Below are 23,524 nucleotides of genomic sequence, written 5' to 3'. Positions count from 1 at the left end.
GCAGGATCCAGAGCAGAGCTAACGCCAGTGAGCTTTGCCGGAAAATCCCCATATATTGGATGCAGGCCACACCCCCATGGAATCTCCCTTTCAACTGATTGGCTACTCATAGCAGATCTCATCATAGAGGTGATTACATCATTACACAGCTGCCAGACTACATCAGAGCTGCTAAACCACTGAGAAGCCAAGCCTTACACAAACTTAACCATCACGAGGGCTCAGAAACTATTTTATTCAATCAGGCAACTTGCTGAGGGAGCAGATGTGAATCAGGATCTGGGCTGTTGGAGCTGGTGTGTATGTCCACATACAGTTCCACAGCCACTGTTTGCCCGAATTCAGATACAGCCTGCACCGAGAGTTGGAATGCTGAAGCTCTGGAGGATTCTGGGCAGGGGCATGCGTGGTCCAAGGAATTTTCCTACAACTCTTTCTTTCCCCTCTGTTTTCCTGAAGCAGCCGGTCATAGAAACCAACCTTTGGTGTGTTCCACTTCATCCTCAAAGGTCACTGAGCTCCTCCTCCTGGGTGGGCAAGTGCAGTGGGAGGGTGGGTTGTCATCAGACGTGTAGTCTTCCAGCAGCATCCAATCCGTTCCTAAATGAAGGGCAGATTATGCAACCGTCACCATCAGTACAAATCCTCCTCCTCTCTGTCCATCAGCTCCTTTCTTCCTCCTACCCTCTCTCAGCATCCCTGGCAACCTGCTCTCCCATTTATTAAAACCCATAATCTGGCGCAGCTTAACTGCCCCGCCACGTTTGCCCAAGAAACTCCCCATCCCATTTCAGGGAGTCTGCTGACAGCCAACGGTGCTGCTTCAGACACACGAAACATAGCTATGTCCTCCAAAGCAGTGGGCTACGTGCCACAACCAGCACAACACAGAAGTGTTAAATCTGCCAGACTGGGGTGAGGGGAGGGGAGAAGGGCTCACAGGAGGACAAAAAACACCGGTTCCTGTCAGGTTGATTCTGACTCAGGATGACCCCATGTGTGTCAGAGCAGAACTGTGCTCCACAGGGTTTTCAATGGGTGATTTTTCAGAAGTAAACCCCAGGTCTTTCTTCTGAGGTGCTCTGGGTAGACTAAAACTACCAACCTTTTGGTTCGCATCTGAGTTTTAACAGTTTGAGCCACCCAGGGACTTCCCGATGGGAGGACCGTGTCCTTTTAAAGGGAACTCTGTATTCAGAGTGACTCTTTTTCCAGTTCAAATTTCTATCACTGTAGTTAAAATACTTTGTGCTAAGAAAACATTTAAAAGTTGAAAATGTCAAACTCTGTGGGGACCAAAAAAAGATGGAAAAACTTACCCCCAAAGAGTGAATAAAACAAGGCAGAGTCAGAGAAGTTCTCTTAAAGGGAGCTGTGAAGAGCAGGCTGGGAAGGGAGACAGGCGAAGGCAGGACAGGGAGGGAAGAAGGGCTGAGACAACACTCGCTGCTCGACAGTGCACTGGCCAGACACTGGGATGGAATGTCGGTGACCAGCCTTAATCTCTGGCTTTCAATCCATCAAGGCCTTAAAAAAAAACAAGCCAAACCCACTGCCGTCGAGTTGATTTCCCTCATAGCGACCCTACAGGACAGAGTAGAACGTCCCCATAGAGTTTCCAAGGAGCACCTGGTGGATTGGCAGCCATAGCTCTTAACCACTATGCCATCAGAGTTTCCACCAAGGCCTTAGGCAATTAGGAAGATTGGGAAGCCCCTCAAATGTTGCTTCAGAACAACGTGGCAAAGTAGCGACTACCTTGCCTACAGAAAGAGCTTTGCTTGGGAGGTGTTAGAATGTGGCGGTGAAGCACACGGGTTTGAGAGTTGGACAGACTTAAAGATCACTGGCAGGTTTCTTAATCTCTCAGTCTTTCCCATCTGTAAAATGGGGTTGTGATTCATTCTACCTCACAGAATTGTTGTGAGGGTTATATGAGTTGAGACACGTCACAATTTAGCACAGTGCTTGGTACACAGCAGGTGTTAAATTAATGAAGTCATTACTAATAAGGATACAGCTAATAAATGGTGAAGCCAAAGCTCACACTGAGGCCAGTGTGACCCCAAAGCCTAGGCCCTTTCTTCTGCCTACTACACTGTCCCCTACTACTTCTGCTTGGCCTTTCTTAATACCCCTGCACCCACATCCCATGGTGCTCCTGTGTCCCCTTTCGCAGCTCTCATCACACTCATGATCTTTTTATAGCAGCTTTATGGAGCTACAACGCCCCCATCCCTCCCCAGCACGTCCACACAAACGCCAGCCCGAGTGGGTAACAGATCCGCTGGGCTCCACGGCTCCTCTTCAGCAGTGGGAGCTGGGAGCTGTGTATCTGCTCAATCAAGAGACATGGCCGGCCTTGCCCAGCGGCTCTCGCTGAGGCCCAGTGAGGGTCCCGATGACACACTTGGCAAGTATAGAATGTGTACTCATGGCTCCCCATCAACGGCCAGGGACAGGCTGGGACACCACAAGCCAACGGCCTGGAGAGAGGAGTGGACCTGAGTTTGCAAGATCCTTTGGGGAGTAGCTACAGGCAGGGTGGTAGGGGGTTTGCAGTAGAGACGTGTTTCTTCAGGGAACACCAGGTTGCTCACAGGAGGGGCAGCAGAGCACAGAACGAGGGTGGCAAAAACACCTGACATCTGTGAGGGCTCCCGCTGTGCCAGGAATTGACATATGTGCTGTGCATTCATTAGGCCTTCTGATTCTCAAGACGACACTTCGGCATGGGGATTGTTACCCTCATTTCACAAACAGGGAAACGAGGAAGTTCTAACTAGGATGTTAGAAAAAGACTAAGAGGCTTGCCTAAAATAACAGGGCACATGACAAGCCCACAGGAGACTGGAAACCAGGCAGGCTGACTCCAGAGCCTGCACTTGCCAACAACTACCGTAATTACAGTAGAAACTTAGTCATTTAGCATTTTAACTTTACACGGGTTTTTATTTAGTGTCAGCCCCACAATATCTCTGTGAGGCAGAAAACTCAATGTGACCCCATTTTACAGAGCAGGAAACTGAGGACAGAAGAGCACAGGGCAGGTTAGGTTTGCACAGGTGCCATGATGGCCCCCATGCTCTCCCCATGCACTGTGGGAGTTCCCTCCTCCCAGCTGAGGCCTGCCTCAGGGAAACAGCAGGTTGGAGGCTGACACTGTGCGTGGGTTACCTGAGTCCTGAGAACAGCTGAAGCCAGTGTCCCCGGTGCTGCTGCTGTGGCCCAGGGGCTGTTCACCAGCCATGAGTGCCGTGAGGTGTGGAGACAGGCCCAGGTCTGAAAGGCAAAGTTGACAGTGAGGCACATCCACATCTTGACAGCAGCCCAGGGTCAGCTCTCGACTACCCAGCCATCTGCCTCTCTCACTTCTGTCTCCCCACAGGGTCTCCCTCCCACCCCTGTCCTTGAGTGCAAAATTTGCTCTCAACCAAAAGGACAGGAAGCCCTCGGCGTCTCTTTTCCCACTTGTCCCTTGCTCCTGTCTGGGGGTGTCAGCAGTGTCCAGGATCCACTATGTGCCTGCAGAGGGTGCTCCCATTACAAACTGGGAGAGAGAATCTGAGGTGAGCAGTTGTGAGATCTTTCAAGTAAACATGGAGGATTTAATGCCCATGTTAACCACCTGAAATCCTACTTTCATGACAGAAAAGAGATTTAAAAAAAAAAAAAAAGGCAGCTTAAACCCCCAAAAAAAAAACCCAAAGGGAGGTAGAATTTTTGGAAGCTGCAAAGGAGTAGATGGGTAATGAACCTGGTCCAGGGAAGAGAACTGAGGTTGGTCATGGGGGACAGAGGGCTGGAAGCAGACTAATTCTTATCAGGGCCCCCGAAAGCTCAGGCACTGGCGGCCCCAGGAGTCTCTACAGACAGGTGGGGTTTGGTCAGAAGGCTCCAGAGGAAGCAGTTGGATGCCTTCCCCAGGCTGGGTTGTGGGTGAGCAGGAGAGCAAAGAGAGTGGCCACAGGAGGCTCTGGCCTGGGGACACCAAGCACAGGAAGGGGCAGGGGAACACAGGAAAAACCAAGGGAAAAATGAGAGTCCATACATAGAACAGTGGGAACCCTAACCCCATTAGCCCAGTCAAACTTTCCAGAAAGCACCTGGTGGATTCAAACTGCCACTACTCCGAGCGTGGCTCAACTCAAAGGTGGTATCTCTCCCTTCTGTGTTGACCCAGAGTTTACCACTGAGAGTGGGAACTGTTACCCTGAGATTTTCCACATGACCATGGGATAGCTACTGAGCTGGGCTCAGTCCAACCTCTTTTACAAAAAAAAAAAAGGCCAGGGATCAGGCTGTGCCTCTCCAGAAGCCTGGCCTTTCAGAGGCTAAAAGAGTATGAGCAAGGCTCTGAGGTGAAGCAGGCTCTGAAGTAACAAGAAGACCTCTGAGTGCCACCTGAGGGGACCTGGGAAAAGCAAGACAGGAAATCCAAAGCCCGCCCCCCCCTCCAGCCCAACCTCTCAAACAAGGATCTGGAACAAAACATTTTCCTTTGTGTGAACTTGAGTCAGCGTCCTCTTTCCCAGAAGACCTGAGTACTGTCCCCAGGGGAGGCTGCCACAATGCCCAGGCCATCTCCTAGGTCCAGGCTGGGGTGGGGCCTGGACTTGCCAGCCCTGTCTGGGGTGAAGGGGCTGGACTTGCTGTGGAAAAGTTGTTAGAGGCGGTAGTTGCCCTTTCTCCTGAAAGGCTTCTTTCCTCTGATCACCTAGAATCACCTTCGACTTTGGATTTGTGGTCTGGGATCCTACGACAAAATTTAGCCCACCTTTTAGCACTAGAAGTCAATGTCCACTCCAAGGTTGACCTGCCACCATAAGATCACTCTGCCTGTCAATCTCCAGGTAGCCCAGAGATCTAGATTCCTAGGTAAGCCCTCCCAGTGGGAATCTGCTAATGAGAAGCTATTTTGGTAGTTCCATGGTAGCTGGCTCCCCAGGGGAAACTTGGGCCTTTACACTTCTTCAATGTGGGGTAACTGAATGAGAAAATCAGAATCCACTGATAATGGGGCAAATCTACTATGTATGAAATAAACAACATGACGGTGTGTTTATAAGACTCCTGGTATCCCAGACTCAGCTGGGAAGCTCCAGGTATTTGTGGAATTCCACTCTGTCTTTGCTCATAAACACGACTGAGGAGAGTTTGTAATTCTGTTTAATTGATTTCTTTGGTTAAAGCTTCCCAGGTGCCCATGAGAAGAGTAAAACCAAGACAGAACCTCTAAGTCATGTCTTGATGGCTTTGGAATGAATCATGCCATCTTTCTCACCTTGTGCTAGCACTCAGAGCTAGCACTCTGAGGACGAGGGAAAGAGGGGCCTGGAAGCGGGCCGGTGAGCGAGGGGAGTGATTGGGTTTAGGAAACTGCTGCAGCTCAAAGTCGTGCACACAGAGGGCATTAGACCAGCGCCTGGTCAGCTCTGCCTCGGAAGCAGCAGGGACATGAGGCCGGGAATCTCATCAGTGAAAAAGGCAGGGACAGCCCACAGTGTGGGCCTGGATGATGCTTCGTTTCCAAGACTTCTCAGAGAGACCAAGGCTTTCAGGGAAGAGACAGTAAGGATCTTCTATGTTCCAGTCCTGGGAAGTGCCAGCAACTAGGAACCCCTCATCCCACAAGCTCTTCCACCCAAGAGTGTCCCACAAGACTGCCTTTCCCTAAACGAGGAGACTGTCGATGTCCTTGGGCTTCCAGGGCAAACCACGGCTAGTGCTTTTCTGCTTGTTCTCACAGCCTCACCAGCTCTTCCTAGGATAATCAAAAGTGTCTTACGTGGAGAACCTTGGCCCAGAAAGCAGGTGTTTCTTTTTGTTCTATCTACCCTCTTCTCCTCCTCCATTCTCTTTCCTCATTTTTTGTCTTCTTCATTCTCAACTTCATTGAAATAGAAAACGCCTGTTATTCTTTTGCCTAGAAGATGAGTGCTTTTATAAAATCTGAATGAATAAGCTCACTGGTGGAAATAAGCCAAACACTGGATGTGCCCCTGCCACAGATCATACCTGGAAAGCATGGGCTTGCAAGTGATGGTGGTGGGGGAGCGTAGGCACATCAGCAGTTAGAACACACGGGTGCAGAGAGATCGTCGTCTTCTGTGGTCAAAAAAAAGCCCCAGACTTCCTTCTTCTCCTAAGAAGTAACTCTCCATCATCCCATGAAATAAAACCAGGGATGTTCCCTTTCTTAATTACCTTTCTTCACTGCCACTGAGCAGTCATGGTGATCACTGTCACCTGCCATGGCACAAGCACACAGCTCACGACAACCTCACGCACGATGGAACAAAATGCTACTCGGTCCTGCACCATCCCCGTGGTCACTTGCAGTTAGGACCGTTGTGATCCAGAGGGTTTTTATCACTTCATTTTTGGAATTGCCAGGCCTTCCTTCCTAGTCCATCTTAGTCTGGGAACTCCACTGAAACCTGTTTAGCATCACAGCAACACGCAAACTTCCACTGACAGACGGGTGGTGGCTGTGCACGAGGTGCTCTGAATGGGAATTGCACCTGGGTCTCCCACATGAAAGGTGACAGTTCTACCATTGAACCACCAATGCTCCCATGTCATAATAATTAGGGGTCATTATTCCTTTCTAGCCCCTTGAGAGGGAAGGTGAAAGACCTCTCTAGTTCATGAAGAGAAAAATCAACTAGACGGGTCTGATGACTTGCCCAGAGTCATCAGAACTAAGAGATTAGAACTAAGTGTGAGCTGGCTCTAAGTATGATGTAGTAAGTGTCCTGAAAATATCTCTTTCAGTGGTTTGTCAAGGTCTCCCTAAAACTTGACCCTAAAAATCAAACTACTTCACCATTAAAACAAAACAGTAGTAACTGCTGCAGGCAAGAACCACCAATGTGTGCTCAAAGTAACTGGTGAGAGTTGAAGGTCAAAGGGAGTATCTTTCCCTGAAATATTTGTTAATTGCAATGGAAGAACAGTGCCTTTATGATCACCATCTTAACTGAGAAATTAAGGTTGCCGTCACCGGCAGTAACACACGCTGCCACCACGTACCCCTTGGTAGGGTGCACTAGAAACAGCACATTGCCCCTGCGGTGTTCTCACCAAAATGCATCATCTCATTCCAACCCTAAGAAAGCAGCAGGCAAACACAAATTAAGGGGAATTCTACGAAATACCTGACTGGTACTCTTGAGAAGTTATCAAGGTCATGGAAGATGAGGAAACACCGAGGGAGTGTCACAGACTGAGCTCTGTACTACATGTCCAACTCTTCCGTAACCCTAAAATGATTTCAAAATGATAAAAATAAATCTAGCTAGTGACTATGAGTACTTCCTTGGGGTCTCACCAAAGTCGGTGGCATTGTCTCCAGAAACATGTTAGCACCGAATCAGTTGTCAAATGGAGGAGCCACCTGATACATACAAGGTGGGGACCATTCAATGGACAGGAGGTGGCTGAGGTGTGGCAGAGACACAGCCTTAATCCCAGGGACAAAATCAGGAAAGCACTGACCTGTGAGGAAAGGCCTAAGGTGGAGTACGATTCAGGATAGAGGTTGAGGAGCTGAGGCATGGCCGGCGAAGGGGGAGTGCTGAAAAGGGGGGGCATGGAAGAGAAAGGATTTGCCAAGAGAAGAAGACAGTCTGGTCTAACACTTGTGATTCTGTCTTCTCTAGGATAGAAATATACTCTTGAGGTCAGTGGACCATGGAAGGGTAAAGAAAATGAATTCTGAACTGTGGTGCCCCCTAAGTCTTTGGGCTTGCACTTCAGGGTGCTATGGTGGCCTCCTCCTCAGCACGGCCTAGAGCTGGTGAACTCTGCAAAGCTGGTAGGAATCACAGGGGACACTTTATGCTTTCAGCCTTTAGGCAACAGTCTTAGAACCATTCATTAACATGCCAGAGAAGCTGATGGGATCACAGGCTACACCTGCCTTAGGGGTAGCTCTCCCTTTCCTGATCAGCGCCCAAGTTACCTGTGATCCTGTTGGAAATGCTGAAGAGTCTGGATGTCCTCTGTCGCTGCACAAATGGTTCCCGATAATATCGGTCCCCAAAGCACATGCCCAGTAGTTCCTTGCGAACTGTCTTGTTCCAAAGTCCATAGATCAGAGGGTGGCAGATGGCGCTAGTGAAGGACAGCCACGTGGCCCAGGTCTCCAGGGCCGGGGAGACATAGTTCTTCCCCCAGAGGGCCTCAGAGGTGATGACAAACATGTAGGGGCCCCAAGTGACCATGAAGGCTCCAATGACCACCAGGATGGTGATGAGGGCTTTGCACTGGTTGGCCGAGTAGACCACACCCTGAAAGGCGTTCCTCCTGCTGCCCGTGGAGGAGGTGGAGGTGCTGGAGTTTTTCCTCCCATTCCTCTGGGCGTCCTCCTCCACCATGACCACAGTGCCACAGTGCACCTTGCGTGCCTTGACCCTGGCCACGCGGAAGATGAAGCCATAGCACACCAGCATGACCAGGAAGGGGAAGAGAGCACACCAGATCTGCCAGAAGGCTGTGTAGCCAGGCTCCCGGTGCCATGCAGCCACACACATCCACTTGAACTCGTCAAACTCCACTGATGACCAACCAAATAAGGGGGGCAGGCAGCCGATGAGGGAGTGAAGCCAGATGTAGACAAGGGCCATCACGGCCCGGTTCCCCGTGATCTTCATGGGGTACACCATAGGGTAGAGGACAGCATAGTAGCTACAGAAAGGAAGGAGGGAGGAGAGAGGAGTCAAAGGGAGAGAGAACACACCAGGGATGGCTTCCACTGCTTTGCTGGGTGGAAGCTCTGTGACTTTTTCTTGTCCAACCCAAAGATGGGGTGAACGCTTTTCAAAGTAGCACCTTCCCCCAACTCGCCCAGACCATTCACACACATGGTTCTGTAGGATGCTTCATCAGTGAAGAGCTGGATGCCAAAAAGAGCACAGAGCTTGGGCAGCCCTGCTTCCAACCGCCCACATCAGAGCACATTCACATATGGGGGTGTGGCCAGACTAAAGGACCATGCATCAGGCCAGGTCACTTCTGCTGTTGCTGACATTGCTCCATGTAGACTAGTTTTTAGGGGGATCAGTAAGAACTGGAGCCCTGGTGGCACAGTGGTTAAGAGTTCGGCTGCTAACCAAAAGTTGAAATCCGCCAGCTGCTCCTTGGGAACGCTATGGGGCAGTTCTACGCTGTCTTACAGGGTCGTTATGAGTAGGAATCAACTAGATGGCAATGGGTTAATAAGAACTAGAATATCCAGAGACTGTGGGCTTCATTAAGTCAATGACTATTTATTGAGGGCCTGCTATGTACCGAAACCAAACAAACCAAACCCGTTGCCATCGAGTTGATTCTGACTCACAGCGACCTATAGGACAGAGTAGAACTGCCCCATACGATTTCCAAGGAGCGCCTGGTGGATTCGAGCTGCCGACCTTTTGGTTAGCAGCGGTAGCTCTTAACCACTAAGTCACCAGGGTTTCCACTATGTGCCAAGCACTGTACTATGTACTGAAAGTGCAGGCGAGAAGATGTGAGGGCAGCAGACACATAAACAGAGTATGAAAGTCTGGAACGGTAAGGGCTATAGTTAATCCTCACAACGTTAAGTGGTGGTTACTATTATCTTCATTTTACAGGTGAGGACTCTAAAGAACAGAAAGACTACGTAACTTGCCCCACTCCACATAAGTGGAATAAGCAAGACATAAACCCAGGCAATCTGACTCTACTGTCCCCAGAGCATATCCCTAGTGACTCTTTGCATACCACCTATTCCAGAGTCCATAGATCAGACAGTGGTTCTGAATCACTCCACTGTGCCAGGAAGGAGGTAGGCCTATAGCACTAGTGATTCAGCTGGGCAGGCACCTGGTTCAGACTAAAGGGTCAAACAGGCATCTGGAAGGAGGTGACCGCAAGGCCCAGGACCTGCCCTGGCATCCCGTGAGCACTGGTGAGCCATGGAGATGTAAGCAAGCGCAGGCTCAGTGCAAAAGTTGCATGTAGCTCAATAAGGCAGGAGTGTAATGTGCACAGAGTTCCTGGCTGGTCTAAATGGTTACTGCAGCTTGGCTGCTAACCAAAAGGTTGAAAGTTCAAGTCTGCCTAGAGGTGCCAAGGAATAAAGACCTGGAGATCTACTTCTAAAAAATCAGCCATAGAAAATCCTGTGGAGCACAGTTCTACCCCGATACACATGGGGTTGCCATGAGTCAGAATCCACCCCACAGCAGCTTGTTTGGCTTTGGTCTGGTAGAGTGCAAGGTGAAGGGAAGGACCGTGCATCAGGCCAGGTCAGTTCTGCCGTTGCTGACACTGCTCATTTTTGAACAAGTTTTCAGGGAGACCAATAAGAACTGGAATAAGGTCCAAAGATGTGGGCTTCACTGAGTCAATGAATATTCATTGAGGGCGGGCAGGTGGGCAGGGCCCTGGGCATGCAGAGCCTTGTAGTCCTGGCTAAGAACTGACACTTTAACTGGAACGGGTGGAAAGCTTTAGACTATGGGGTGAAACAAAACCCACCTGGCCCACACGGACATTTTATCCATAGGAAAACAGGCTATTTCCATGAGAATAACATGCGAAGGTGGGGAGGGGACTGCACGGGTGCTGCCTGGTACCAGGCAGAGTGTTATGAAATGACTGTGGCTAGGCACTGGTGGCACAGTGGCTAAGCACTCGGCTGCCAACTGCAAGGTCGATAGTTTGAACCCACCAGCTGCTCCGTGGAAGAAAGATGTGGCAGTTAGCTTCCATAAAGATTTACAGCCTCGGACACCCTATAGGGCAGTTCTACTCTGTCCTGTAGGGCCACTGTGAGTCAGAATCGACTCGATGGCAGCAAGTTAATGCCCCTTGCACGTCTCCAGAGAAGCTGCCTCCTCTACCAGGACTTCCCTGAGTCACCCTTGGGCACCAGCTGCTCGGGGACAGGGCCACAAGCCTGAAGTGCCACACACTGACTGGGCGAACTCTCACCGGGGTGCTGCCTTCTCAGTCTCTACCCTTTCTTCAGGGCCTTACTGATCAGGGGCAGGTCTGGGGCTGCTCAGTGGCGCTCCACTAAAATCAGGAACAAAAACCATAAACCACCTACAGCTATCTCAAGGTAAACATACTAACTGATGCAGGGAACAGTCTCCTAAAGACACTAGTGCTCTTCACATGGCTAACTACCCCATAGTTCCAGCACCTTCATTTATCAAAAGACTATGTTTAGAGCCAGAGTTATATCCACCACACTGTGGTATAAAAACATACAAAATGTTTTAAATGGGTCTGAAGCTTTAGCAGCTGGGCGGCTAATCTAAAGCTGGCCATGGTGCTGACTTACAGTAAAATTCTTCAAAGGTCTTCCAACTTGGCTGGTTTAGGACACTGACATTTAAACAGTGAATTTCACTCCAGTCGGCTATTCTTTTTTTTTTTTTAATTTTATTGCATTTTTGGTGAAAATTTACACAGCAAGATAGGTTCTCATGTGACAATTTCCACACAAATTGTTCAGTGACAGCAGCACATTTATCACAACGTGTCAACATTCTCTTTAATTGTGTTCCGGTTGTTCCCTTTCCGGTACTCTAGTTTTCTTGCCCCCTTATTTCTCATCTTTGCTTTTGAGAAATTGTTGACCTTTAGGTCTCATACAGATAGCTTTTAAGTAGGTAATATCCTCTATTTTTTGTCCCACTCCACAATTTCACTGAAAGGTGATCTCAGGGGATAGGCTGGGTTCTAGGTTTAAAGGGTGTCTCAGGGAGATAGTCTCAGGGAGTCAGTCTCAGGGAGTTCTCTCTTCTCCGCTGTTTCCATTTGTCTGGCTTTTTCTTTTCTTTTCTTTTCTTTTTCTTTAATAAGAATTTGAGTTCTGCTCCACATTTTTCTCCCATTCTATCTGGTACCATCTATTGTGGCCCCATCAGAACAGTCAGTGGTGGTAGCCGGGAACCATCTAGTTCTTCTGGTCTCAGGGTAGATGAGGTTGTAGCTCATGTAGAGTTGTTTGTTTTCTGAGCTTTTGGTTACCTTCTTACTGTTTGACTCTTGGCAAATAGAGACCCATAGTTGTGTCTCAGGTGGCCACCCACAACGTTTTAAGACCCCAGATGCCACTCACTTCATCAGGATACGGACCATGATTTTTGTGAACAATGTTATGCTCATTGACTGAGTTGTCCCATGAGACTATGGTCCTAAGCTTTCAAACCCAGGAAACCAATCTTGGAAGGTGTTTGGTTATGTCTGAGGAATGTGCGTATTTGTGTGTTCAATGAATATATGTGCCTGCACCCACATATTTGTATTTACATGTAAAAAAAAAATTTTTTTTTTTTTATAGAAACCAAAAACTAAAACCATTGCCATAAGGTCGATTCTGACTCACAGCGACCCTAGAGGACAGAGCAGAACTGCCCCATAGGGTTTCCAAAGAGCAGCTGGTGGATTCAAACTGCCAATCTTTTGGTTAGCAGCCAAGTTCTTAACCACTGTGCCACCAGGGCTCCACACATACCAATACGTACTTCTAAAAGGAACCCTGGAGGCACAGTGGTTAAAGCACTTGGCTGCTAACCGAAAGGTCAACAAGTCAAACCCACCAGCCACTCTATAGGGGAAAGATGTGGCAGTCTGCTTCCATAAAGATTTACAGCCTTGGAAATGCTATGGGGCAGATCTGCTCTGTCCTATAGGGTCACCGTGAGTCGGAATCAGCAGTGGATTTGGTTGTTTGGTTTTATAGATACTTCTATTTGTTCTCACCTGTACCTATCCATATACCAGTATGTATATACTCATCCATACATGCTCACTCATTTTTACTTTGTGCTATGCTCACTTTCCCCATCACCAAAACAAATAACAAGTCTTTTTTATGGTCTAAAGCTTACTTTTCCCTTCCCCCCTTCCCTCCCTGGTAACCACCAATGAATACTTGTCTCTCTGTATATGTCTATTCTTTTCTCCTTATAAAATAGAGATCATACAATATTTGTTCCTGATATGACTGACTTATGTCACTTAGCATTATGCTCTGCAGGTCCATCCATGCTATAATATTGTAACCTGACTCTACGAATGCCAGTAAATTTCCATTAGTCCTTAAATTAGCCCGAGCCAGATTTGGCCTGTCCTGCATGTGCAGAAGGACCATCTGTGACAGCTAATTGACCTCAACAGAGGACGCAGCAACAAGTGGAACAAATCAGAAGGAAAATCATCACCCAGACCCCATTCCAAAGCGAAAGGTCTGACAAGAACCACGTCACCTCCTGTTCCCTGGCCACAATAATTCCTACAGCATCTTCCTTCTAGAATTTTCCCTCCACAGTAAGCCTGCGTGCCCGCCATCTTGCTACCCAAATCACATATAAGTCCTGCTTCCCCATAGCTCAGGGAATGTCGGATCTGAGGAACCTCCCCCGCTTCCCGCCCCGGCTCCTTGTTCTGTACATTGCAATAAAGTTACTTTCTCTTTCTCAGACAGATCATTGACAAGTCTTGAGCAAGCCAGACAAGGAACCCTTCCCAGGTTCAGCAACAGTATGTTTCACGGGCTCATCGTTATTCTTTATGGTTGCAAAGTATTCCATTGTATGTGTGTACCACAATTTGCTTATCCATTCATCCATTGACGGGCACTTTGGTTGTTTCCTTTTTTTGGTGTTGTGAATAAAGCAGCAATGAACAAAGGTGTGCATATGTCTGTTTGTGTCATTATTTTTAGGTCTCTAGAGTATTTTAGAGTATACACCTAGCAGAAGAATTCCTAGATCCTAAGGTAGCTCTATTTCTAGTTTTTTGAGAAAGTGCCATACCGTTTTCCATACTGGTTGTATCATTTTACAGTCCCACCAGCAATGGACAAGGGTTCCATTCTCCCCAACATTTGTCATTACCTTTTTTTTTTTTTAGTCAGTGCCATTTTATCTGGGGTGACACGGCATCTCATTGTAGGTTTGATTTGCATCTCTCTAATGGCTACTAATCGTGAACATCTTTTCATATGTTTGCTGGCTGCTCGGAGGTCCTTCTTGGTGCAGGTTCTGTTCATATCCTTTGGCCATTTTGTGAGTGCACTGTTTGTCCTTTTGTTGTTGAATTGTTCCAGTTTTCTATAGATTTTAGAGATTAGACACTTACCAAGTTAAGTTTTTTCTAAAGATTTTTTCCCAGTCTATAGGTTGTCTATTGACTTTTAATAAAGTCTTTTGATGAGTATAAGTTTTTAATTTTTATGAGATCCCATTTATCTATTTTGGCTTCTGCTATTCATGCATTTGTTGTAACGTTATCCTATTTTTGCAAAAGATTAGGTCCTATAGCTTTCTCCCTGCTTTCTTCCAGGAATTTTATGGTTTCAGATTTAAGGTTTAGGTCTTTGATCTGTTTTGTTTTTTGTGTATAGTATGAGGTATAGGTTCTGTTTCACTTTTCTGCAGGTAGATATCCAGTTTTACCAGCACCACTTATTAAAGAGACTGTTTCTGCCCCACTGAATGGACCTTGACCCCTTGTCGAAAATTAGTTATACACAGATGATAGAGTGTAATTCTGCGTTCTCAGTTCTATTCCACTGGTCTACGTGTCTATCTTTGACACAACACAAGGCTCTTTTGATTACACGGGCTTCATAGTATGTATTGATATTGGGGAGTGTGAGGCCTCCTGCTATGTTCTTTTTCTTCAATATTGCTTTGCTATTCGGAGTTTCTTTCCTTTCCATATGAAGCTGGTCATTAGTTTTACCATTTCAGTAAAGAATGTTATTGGGATTTATATCAGGATTGCACTGTATCTGTAGATTGCTTTAGACAGAATTGACATATTCTCTATATTAAGTCTTCCAATCCAGGAGCACAGTATGTCTTTGCATTTTTGTAGGTCTTTTTTAGTCTCTTGTACTAGTGTTTTATAATTTTCATTGAATAAGTCTTTTATATCCCTGGTTAATCCCTGGCTATTTTATTGATTTGGAGGCTACTGTAAATGGTATTTTCTTCTCTTTCATTTTTGTCTTACACTTAAACGATAGTACATACAATTCTTTCCCCAACTTTATTGCGCTTTAGGTGAAAGTTTATGTTACAAATTAGTTTTTGCTTAACAATTTATATGCAAACTGTATTGTGACATTGGATGCAATCCCTGCAATGTGTCAGCACTCTCTCCCTTTCCCTTTACATCCTGGGTTCCCCAAGTCCATCTGCCCAGTTTTCCTGTCCCTTCCTGCTTTCTTGTCTTTTGGGCAGGTGTTGCCCATTTGATCTCATATACTTGATTTAATTAAGAATCACGCTCCTAACCCGTGTTACTGTTTGTTTTATAGACCTGTCTAAGCTTTGGCTCCCCCATGGGTCTGTCAGTTTGTCATACTGTGGGGGCTTGCATGTTGCTGTGATACTGGAAGCTGTGCCACTGGTGTTCAGATACCAGCAGGGTCACCCATGGAGGACAGGTTTCAGCAGAGCTTCCAGACTAAGACAGACTAGGAAGAAGGACCCAGCAGTCTACTTCTGAAAAGCATTAGCCAGTGAAAACCTTATGAATAGCAGCAGAACATTGTCTGATATAGTGCTGGAAGATGAGCCCCCCCAGGTTGGAAGGCACTCAAAATACAACAGGAGAAGAGCTGCCTCCTCAGAGTAGAGTAGACTGTAATGACGTGGATGGAATAAAGCTTTCGGGACCTTCATTTGCTGATGTGGCATGACTCAAAATGAGAAGAAACAGCTGCAAATACCCAATAATAATAGGAACCTGGAATGTACAAAGTATGAGTCTAGGAAAAACGGAAATCATCAAAAAATGAAATGGAATGCATAAACATCAATATCCTAGGCATTAGCGAGCTGAAATGGACTGGTATTGGCCATTTTGAACTGGACAATCATATAGTCTACTATGCCAGGAATGACAAGTTGAAGAGGAATGGTGTTGCATTCATCATCAAAAAGAATATTTCAAGATCTATCCTGAAGTACAACACAGTCAGTGATAGGATAATATCCATACGCCTACAAGAAAGACCAGTTAATACGACTATTCAAATTTATGCACCAACCACTAAGGCCAAAGATGAAAAAATTGAAGAAAATATGGCCTTGGTGATAATGTCAGTAATCGAATGACAGAATTTGGCAAGACCAATGACTTCTTCACTGCAAATACCTTTTTTCACCAACATAAACAATGACTACATACATGGACCTCGCCAGATGGAATTCATGGAATCAAGTCAACTACATCTGTGGAAAGAGATGATGGAAAAGCTCAATATCATCAGCCAGAACAAGTCCAGGGGCCGACTGTGGAACAGACCATCAATTGCTCATATGCAAGATCAAGCTGAAACTGAAGAAAATCAGAGCAAGTCCACGAGAACCAAAATATGACCTTGAGTACATCCCACCTGAATTTAGAGACCATCTCAAGAACAGATTTGACACGTTGAACACTAATGACCGAAGACCGGACGAGTTGTGCAATGACAACAAGGACATCATCCATGAAGAAACCAAGACGTCACTGAAAAGACAGGAAAGAAAGAAAAGACCAAGATGATGTCAGAAGAGACTCTGAAAATTGCTCTCGAACATCGAGCAGCTAAAGCAAAAGGAAGAAATGATGAAGTAAAAGAACTGAAAATTTCAAAGGCCGCTCAAGAAGACAACGTAAAGTATTATAATGACATGTGCAAAGAGCTGGAGATAAAAAAACCAAAAGGGAAGAACATACTCGGCATTTCTCAAGCTGAAAGAACTGAAGAAAAAATTCAAGGTTCGAGTTGGAATAGTGAAGGATTCTATGGGGAAAATATTAAACGACGCACAAAGCATCAAAAGAAGATGGGAAGAATACACAGAGTCATTATACCAAAAAGAATTAGTCAACGTTCAAACATTTCAAGAGGTAACATATGATCAGGAACCGATGGTACTGAAGGAAGAAGTCCAAGCTGCACTGAAGGCGTTGGAGAAAAACAAGGTTCCAGGAATTGATCGAATATCAATTCAGATGTTTCAACAAATGGATGCAGCACTGGAGGTGTTCACTCATCTATGCCAAGAAATACGGAAGACAGCTTCCTGGCCAACTGACTGGAAAAGATCCATCTTTATCCCTATTCCCAAGAAAGGTGATCCAACCGAATATGGAAATTATATCATTAATATCACATGCAAGCAAAAATTTGCTGAAGATCATTCAAAGGCGACTGCAGCAGTATAATGACAAGGAACTGCTAGAAATTCAGGCTGGATTCAGAAGAGGACGTGGAACCAGGGATATCATTGCTGATGTCAGATGGATCCTGGCTGAAAGCAGAGAATACCAGAAAGATGTTTGCCTGTGCTTTATTGACTATGCAAAGACATTCAACTGTGTGGATCATAACAAATTACGGATAACATTGAGAAGAATGGGAATCTCAGAACACTTAATTGTGCTCGTGAGGAGCCTGTATGTAGATCAAGAGGCACTTATTCAGACAGAACAAGAGGATACTGAGTGGTTTAGAGGGAGGAAAGGTGTGCATCAGTGTTGTGTCCTTTCACCATACCTATTCAATCTGTATGCTGAGCAAATAATCTGAGAAGCTGGACTACATGAAGAAGAACGGGGCATCAGGATTGGAGGAAGACTCATTAACAACCTGCATTGTGCAGATGACACAAACTTGCTTGCTGAAACTGAAGAGGACTTGAAGTACTTACTAATGAAGATCAACGACCACAGCCTGCAGTATGAATTACACCTCAACATAAAGAAAACAAAAAACCTCACGACTGGACCAATGACCAACATCATGATAAACGGAGAAAAGCCTGAAGTTGTCAAGGATTTCACTTTACTTGGATCCACGATCAACAGCCATGGAAGCAGCAGTCACAAAATCAAAAGACGCATTACACTGGGTAAATCTGCTGCAAAGGACCTCTTATGTAAAATGGTATAACCACTATGTAAAATGATGTGATGCCTCCCGAAAAAAGCTAGGAATAGAAATATCATACCATCCAGCAATCCTAGTCCTTGGAATATATTCTAAAGAAACAAGCGCCTTCATACGAATAGACATATGCACAACCATGTCCACTGCAGCATTATTCAAGATAGCAAAAAGATGGAAACAACCTAATTGCCCATCAACAAATGAATGGATAAACAAATTATGGTACATATACACAATGGAATACTAAGCAACAATAGAGAACAATGATGAATCTGTGAAACATCTCACAGCACTGATGAATCTGGAAATGAACGTACTTTGCTTCCTTTGGTGGTGCTCTATATATGTGTATGAGGTCAATTTGGTTGATGATAGCCTTTATATCTTCTGTATCTTTGCTGAGTTTCTTTCTAGATACTTCGTCCTTTACTGAGCGTGGTGTGTTGAAGTATCCTATTATTGTCGTGGAACTGTCTATTTCTCTTTTCAGTGCCATTAGCATTTGTCGTATGTACTTTGGAGCCCTGTCATTGGGTGCGTAGATATATTTGCCTTAAAGTCTATTTTATATGAGATTAGTATTGCCACTCCTATACTTTTCTAGTTACTTGATATATATTTTTAATCCTTTTATTTTTAATATATTTATGTCCTTATGTCTAAGGTGTGTCTCTTGTAGACATCATAGTTATTAATCGTATTTTTAATCCATTCTGCCACTCTCTGTCTCTTTATGGTTGCGTTCAAACTATTTACATTTAGTGTGATTACCAGTAGGTATTAGTTTCTTGTTGTCATATTGTTGCGCATGTTTTGTGGTGCTGATGTTTTCTTTGTTCCTCTTACATTCCTGTGCTGAATTCCCTTTGTTTTGGGATATTGTTTTCTTATTACAGATTTCGTGTTTACTGAGTCTTCATGTTTTTCTTCTTTTTATTTTGATGAGTAGGTTTTTAACTTTCCTTGAAATTTACCTTTATCTTCCTAAGTTTAAACCAGTCTTTTATTACTTAACACTGCCTTGACTTCCTTTCCATTTAAAAGTTGTATACCAACACTGTTCATTCCCCATTTTATTGTTTTGACATTGTCGTCATTTACAGATTGATGTCTCTGTTTCTATTTTAAATCTTCACTTTGCTTTATTATTGAGAGTTCCTTACCAAGGCTGATATCTGGCTGATGCTGTCCTGTGTCCTAGACTCCAACTGTTGTCTCACATTGTTGGTTCTCTCACCAAAGGACTTCCTTTAACATTTCTCGTAAGGTTGGTTTGGTTTTTACAAATTCTCTTAATTTCTGTTTATCTGGAAATGTCCTTATTTTGCCAGCGTATCTGAGAAAGAGTTTTGCACAGAATATTATCCTTGGTTGGCAGCTTTTTCTTTCAAGGTCTTATATATGTCATCCCATTGCCTTCTTGCCTGCATAGTTTCTTCCAAGTAATCACAGTTTAGTCTTATTGTTTCCCCTTTGTAAGTGACTTTTCATTTTCCTCAAGCTGCTCCCATGATCCTTTCTTTTTCTTTGGTTTAGGCAAGTGTCACTATGATGTCTTGTTGGCTTTCTCTCAGGGTCTCCCCTATATGAGCTTTGTGAATTGTCAGCTTTTTGTCTTTCATGATATTTAGGAAGTTTTCTGCCAGCAAATACTCAACAATCTTCTCTGTGTTTTCCATTTTCTCCCTTTGTTCTGGAACTCTGATCACGTGCAAATTTTTGCTCTTGACTGTGTCCTACATAATTCTTAGATTTTCTTCATTCTATTGTCTGATTTTTCCTCAAGTAGCATCCATGGGTTATCTTCAATCTCACTGATTCAGTCTTCCATTATTTCCAATTTGCTTCTAAAACATTCTATTGAGTTTTCCATTTCTGAAATTTTGTTTATCTTTTGGATTTCTAGTTGCTGTTTTTGTATGGTTTCTAATTGTTTCTTTATTTTGGTGTTTTATTCTTGTATTAATTCCCTGAATTCTTCCATTAGTTTTTCTTTGTTTTCCTTGATTTTGGGTATTTTTTTTCCATGGTTTTGCCTATTTTCCTTGATCTCTCTCCTAATTTCTTGTAGCCTCCTATATAGTAGTCTTTTGGATTCCATATCAGGTAGTTTAGTTCCATTGCCTTTTCTTCTACCAGAAGGTTATCTGACTCTTTATTTTGGTCACTTGCTGGAGCCATCTTGTCCTGCTCTTTGATATATTTTAATATTGTCTGCTGTCTCCAAGATATTAAGGTATTATTTTATTTGCTGATTGTATTTTTTTTGTTTGTTTTATATTGCTTTTTTGTTTTCTTTTGATATGTCAGGGGGATGGGCAGGCTGTAATTTGCTGCTTGCACATCTGTGGGCACCACAGCACTCATCACCTTGTCCAGGGGGGCAGGGCAGCAGCAGGCAGGGTGAGCAAGCTTTGCTGTACACTGATGTGGTGAGGTGGATGAGGGTGGGCTGGGCAGGCACTGTCTGCCTCCTGATGTTGGTCCAGTGGTGTAGAAGTGTTCACAGCCCCTTGCCAGATGGGTAGTGGTGTTGGACAGGTCCACTTTCCACCATTCAATAACTGGTCAAGTGGTGGAAGGAGAGGGGTGGCGTGGGCCTGGTGTTGCAGTCTGAGTGCCGAAGAGGCACAGCAAGTGCCAGCAGGAAGAGGAAGGTGGTGGTGTACAGGACAAGGTAAGAGATAAAAAGAAAAGGAAGATAGAAAGAAAGAAATATTGGTGCAGTAAGGGCCTGCAGGTCGGGGCTGGGTGGACCCTTGAAAGTGGTGTGCTGGTGCACCTGTGTCACTCTAGCTATGGGGCCTGTGAGAAGTGGAGGAGGTAGAGTATGGGGCTAGGTAGGAGGAAAAAGAGAGAAAAAATGGCAGCATGACAGGGCCAGCGAGTGGGGACGGTGCAGACCCAGGCTGGAGGGAAGGAAAGGTTGATGGTTTCTGTGGCTAGATGGAAAGGAGAAGGAAAAGAAAGAAAAATAAATGGTGGCACATTTGGAGCCAGCGGGTGGGCAGAGGCAGACCTGGGGCAGCGGTGGGCCAGTTGCCCTCTAGTCGCAGCGGTGCCACAGGGGCTGGCAGGGAGTAAAGGTGGTATACAGAGCTATGTGGAAAGCAGGAAGAGAAGGAAGAAAAAGAATAGAAAAAAATGGCAACATGGTATGAGCTGGTGAGTGGGGGCAGGGCACACTCAAGGGCGGGTAGGAAGGGCAGGGAGGTGACATACTGGGCTAGGTGGGAGGGGAAAAGGAAAGAAAGACAAATATGGTGCAGTGGGAGCCAGAGGGTGGGGGTGAGGCAGACACAGGACAGCAGTGGACCAGTGCACCAGTCCTTCTCTAGCTGCAGTGGTGTGGCAGGGGCTGGGGGAAGGGGGGGAGTTGGTTCACAGGGCTAAGTGGGAGGGAGAAAGAAAATGAAGAAAAAAAAAAAATCCTGCGTGGTGGGATAGGGCAGGATGGGCCCCAGGAGCTGAAGAGGGGCTAGTATTGTAAACCTCAGTGGTGGTAGCTACCAGGCTGGTGGGGTTCTTGCTTCTACTCACCAGTGGGGTGAGTGGTGGGAAAGCATGTTTCTCTGGTTACCAGGTACTCTGTTGGGAGCTCCGTGAAGTTGCCTTTCCGTACTCCCTGCCCAGGATTGTTGCTGGCTGTGCTTCAAGATGATGACACTGTGCTATGTTAGTTGGCAGGGGGCTTCCACTTCATCTCTCTCCTCATTCTGTTTTCTGTCAATTTCTTCTTCCATTTGGTGTTTGATCTTGTTCTTTATCCCTTCCTCTGATGCTTAGAGTTCCAGAACTGACGTTTGCATCTGTTTTACTCAACTTCCGGGTCTTTGCTTCAGAGAGATGGCATGGTTTGTCTGTCTAGGGTGCCATGTTGGCCCCACCTTTGTATTGTTTTCTTGACTTCTTTTTGGGGGTAGTCTTTGTTAGTGTAGAGGAACGAAACCGTGTGTTGATCTTGTACCTTGCAACATTGCTATATTCTCCTGTTTGTCCAGCAGTTTTCCAGTGGAATCTTTAGGGTCATCTGTGTATAGGATCATATCATCTGCAAATTGAGATAGTTTTACTTCTTCCTTTCCAATTTGGATACACTTTATTCTCTTTCTTGTCTTACTGCTCTAGCTAGGACTTCCAGTACAATGTTGAATAAGAGTGGTGATAATGGACATCCTTGTCTCATTCTCTCAGCCCTTCTCCAGTGAGTATAATGTTGGTTGTTGGTTTTGAACATATGCCCTTAATTATATTGAGAAATTTCCCTTATATTCCAACTTTCCTGACAGTTTTTATCAGGAAAAGTGTTGAATTTTATCCAATGCTTTTACTGCATGAACTGATATGATCAGGTGATTCTTCTCCTTTGTTTTATTTACATGGTACATTATATTGACTGGTTTTCTAATGTTGAACTGCTCTTGTAATCCTGGTATATGAATACCACTTGATCATGGTATATGAGTTTTTTTGATATGTTGCTGAAGCTTGTTGGCTGAATTTGTTTGAAAATTTTTGCATCCATGTTCATAAGGGACACTGGTCTGTAATTTTCTTTTTTGTGTGTGATGTCTTTACCTGGTTTAGGTATCAGGGTTATGCTGGCCTCACAGAAAGAGTTTGGTAGTGTTCCTTCCTCCTCCAAGTTTCTGAAGAGATTAAATAGGATTGGTATCAATTCTTCTCTGAATGTTTAGTAGAATTCTCCAGTGCAGCCACCTGGTCCTGGGCTTTTGTTGTTGTTGCCAGATTTTTTTTTTTTTTTTTTTAATGACATCTCCAGTATCTTCTTTTGTGATGAGTCTGTTTAAATTTTCTACTTCTGTTTGTTTTAGTTTGGGTAGGTAGTGTGTTTCTAGGAATTTCTCCATTTCATCTAAGTTTTCAAATTTGTTGGAGTACAATTTTTCATAGTAATCAGTTATGATCTTCTTATCTCTGTTGGATTGTAATGTCACCAATTTTATTTCTTAATTTTGTTATTTGCCTCTTCTGGTTTTTTTCTTTTATCAATTTAGCCAGTTATTTCTCTATTTTATTGATCCTTTCAAAGAACCAACTTCTGGTTTTGATGATTCTTTCTACTGTCTTTTTATTTTCTATTTCATTTATTTGTGCTTTGATCTTTATAATTTCCTTTTTTTCTGGTAGCTTTTGGCTTCTTTTGCTCTTCCTTTTCTATTTAAGTTAATGATTTTGGATCTTCTTTTTTAATACAGGCTTTTATTGCCATGAATTTCCCTGAGTACTGCTTTTGCTGTGTCCCCAAGGTTTTAGTATGTTGTGTTTTCGTTTTTATTTGATTTTAGGAATTTTTTAAGTTCACTTTTGATTTCTTCTATGACCCAAAGTTTCTTTTAGTAGTGTATTAGTTTCCATGTTTTCTTTTTCCTTATTCTTCCTGTTGTTGATTTCTAGCTTCATACTGCTATAGTCAGAGAAGGTGCTTTGTATGATTTCAACCTTTTTAAATTTGTTGTGACTTGTTTTGTGTCCTTAGCATATTTTGGAAAACGATCCACGTGAGCTAGAGAAGAATGAGTATTGTTCTGATGCTGGGTGGAGTGTTCCATATACATCTGTGAG

The 23,524-nt window shown here is 44.8% G+C and overlaps 1 protein-coding gene across 1 annotated transcript in view; it reads right to left on the bottom strand.

Moving 5' to 3' along the window:
- GPR161 (G protein-coupled receptor 161) overlaps nucleotides 1-23,524 on the bottom strand; it is a 53,814-nt gene that overhangs the window by 19,834 nt on the left and 10,456 nt on the right. The window contains exons 2-4 of the mRNA XM_064282977.1: nucleotides 7,967-8,691; nucleotides 3,178-3,282; nucleotides 481-600 (exon numbers count right to left, since the gene is read on the bottom strand). Coding sequence (XP_064139047.1) covers nucleotides 481-600; nucleotides 3,178-3,282; nucleotides 7,967-8,691 — 950 coding nt within the window. The remainder of the gene's footprint in view (nucleotides 1-480; nucleotides 601-3,177; nucleotides 3,283-7,966; nucleotides 8,692-23,524) is intronic.

The sequence above is a fragment of the Loxodonta africana genome, chromosome 3, assembly GCF_030014295.1.
Source record: "Loxodonta africana isolate mLoxAfr1 chromosome 3, mLoxAfr1.hap2, whole genome shotgun sequence".
Lineage (NCBI taxonomy): Eukaryota > Metazoa > Chordata > Mammalia > Proboscidea > Elephantidae > Loxodonta > Loxodonta africana.
This window is presented reverse-complemented; position numbering and strand designations above follow the sequence as displayed.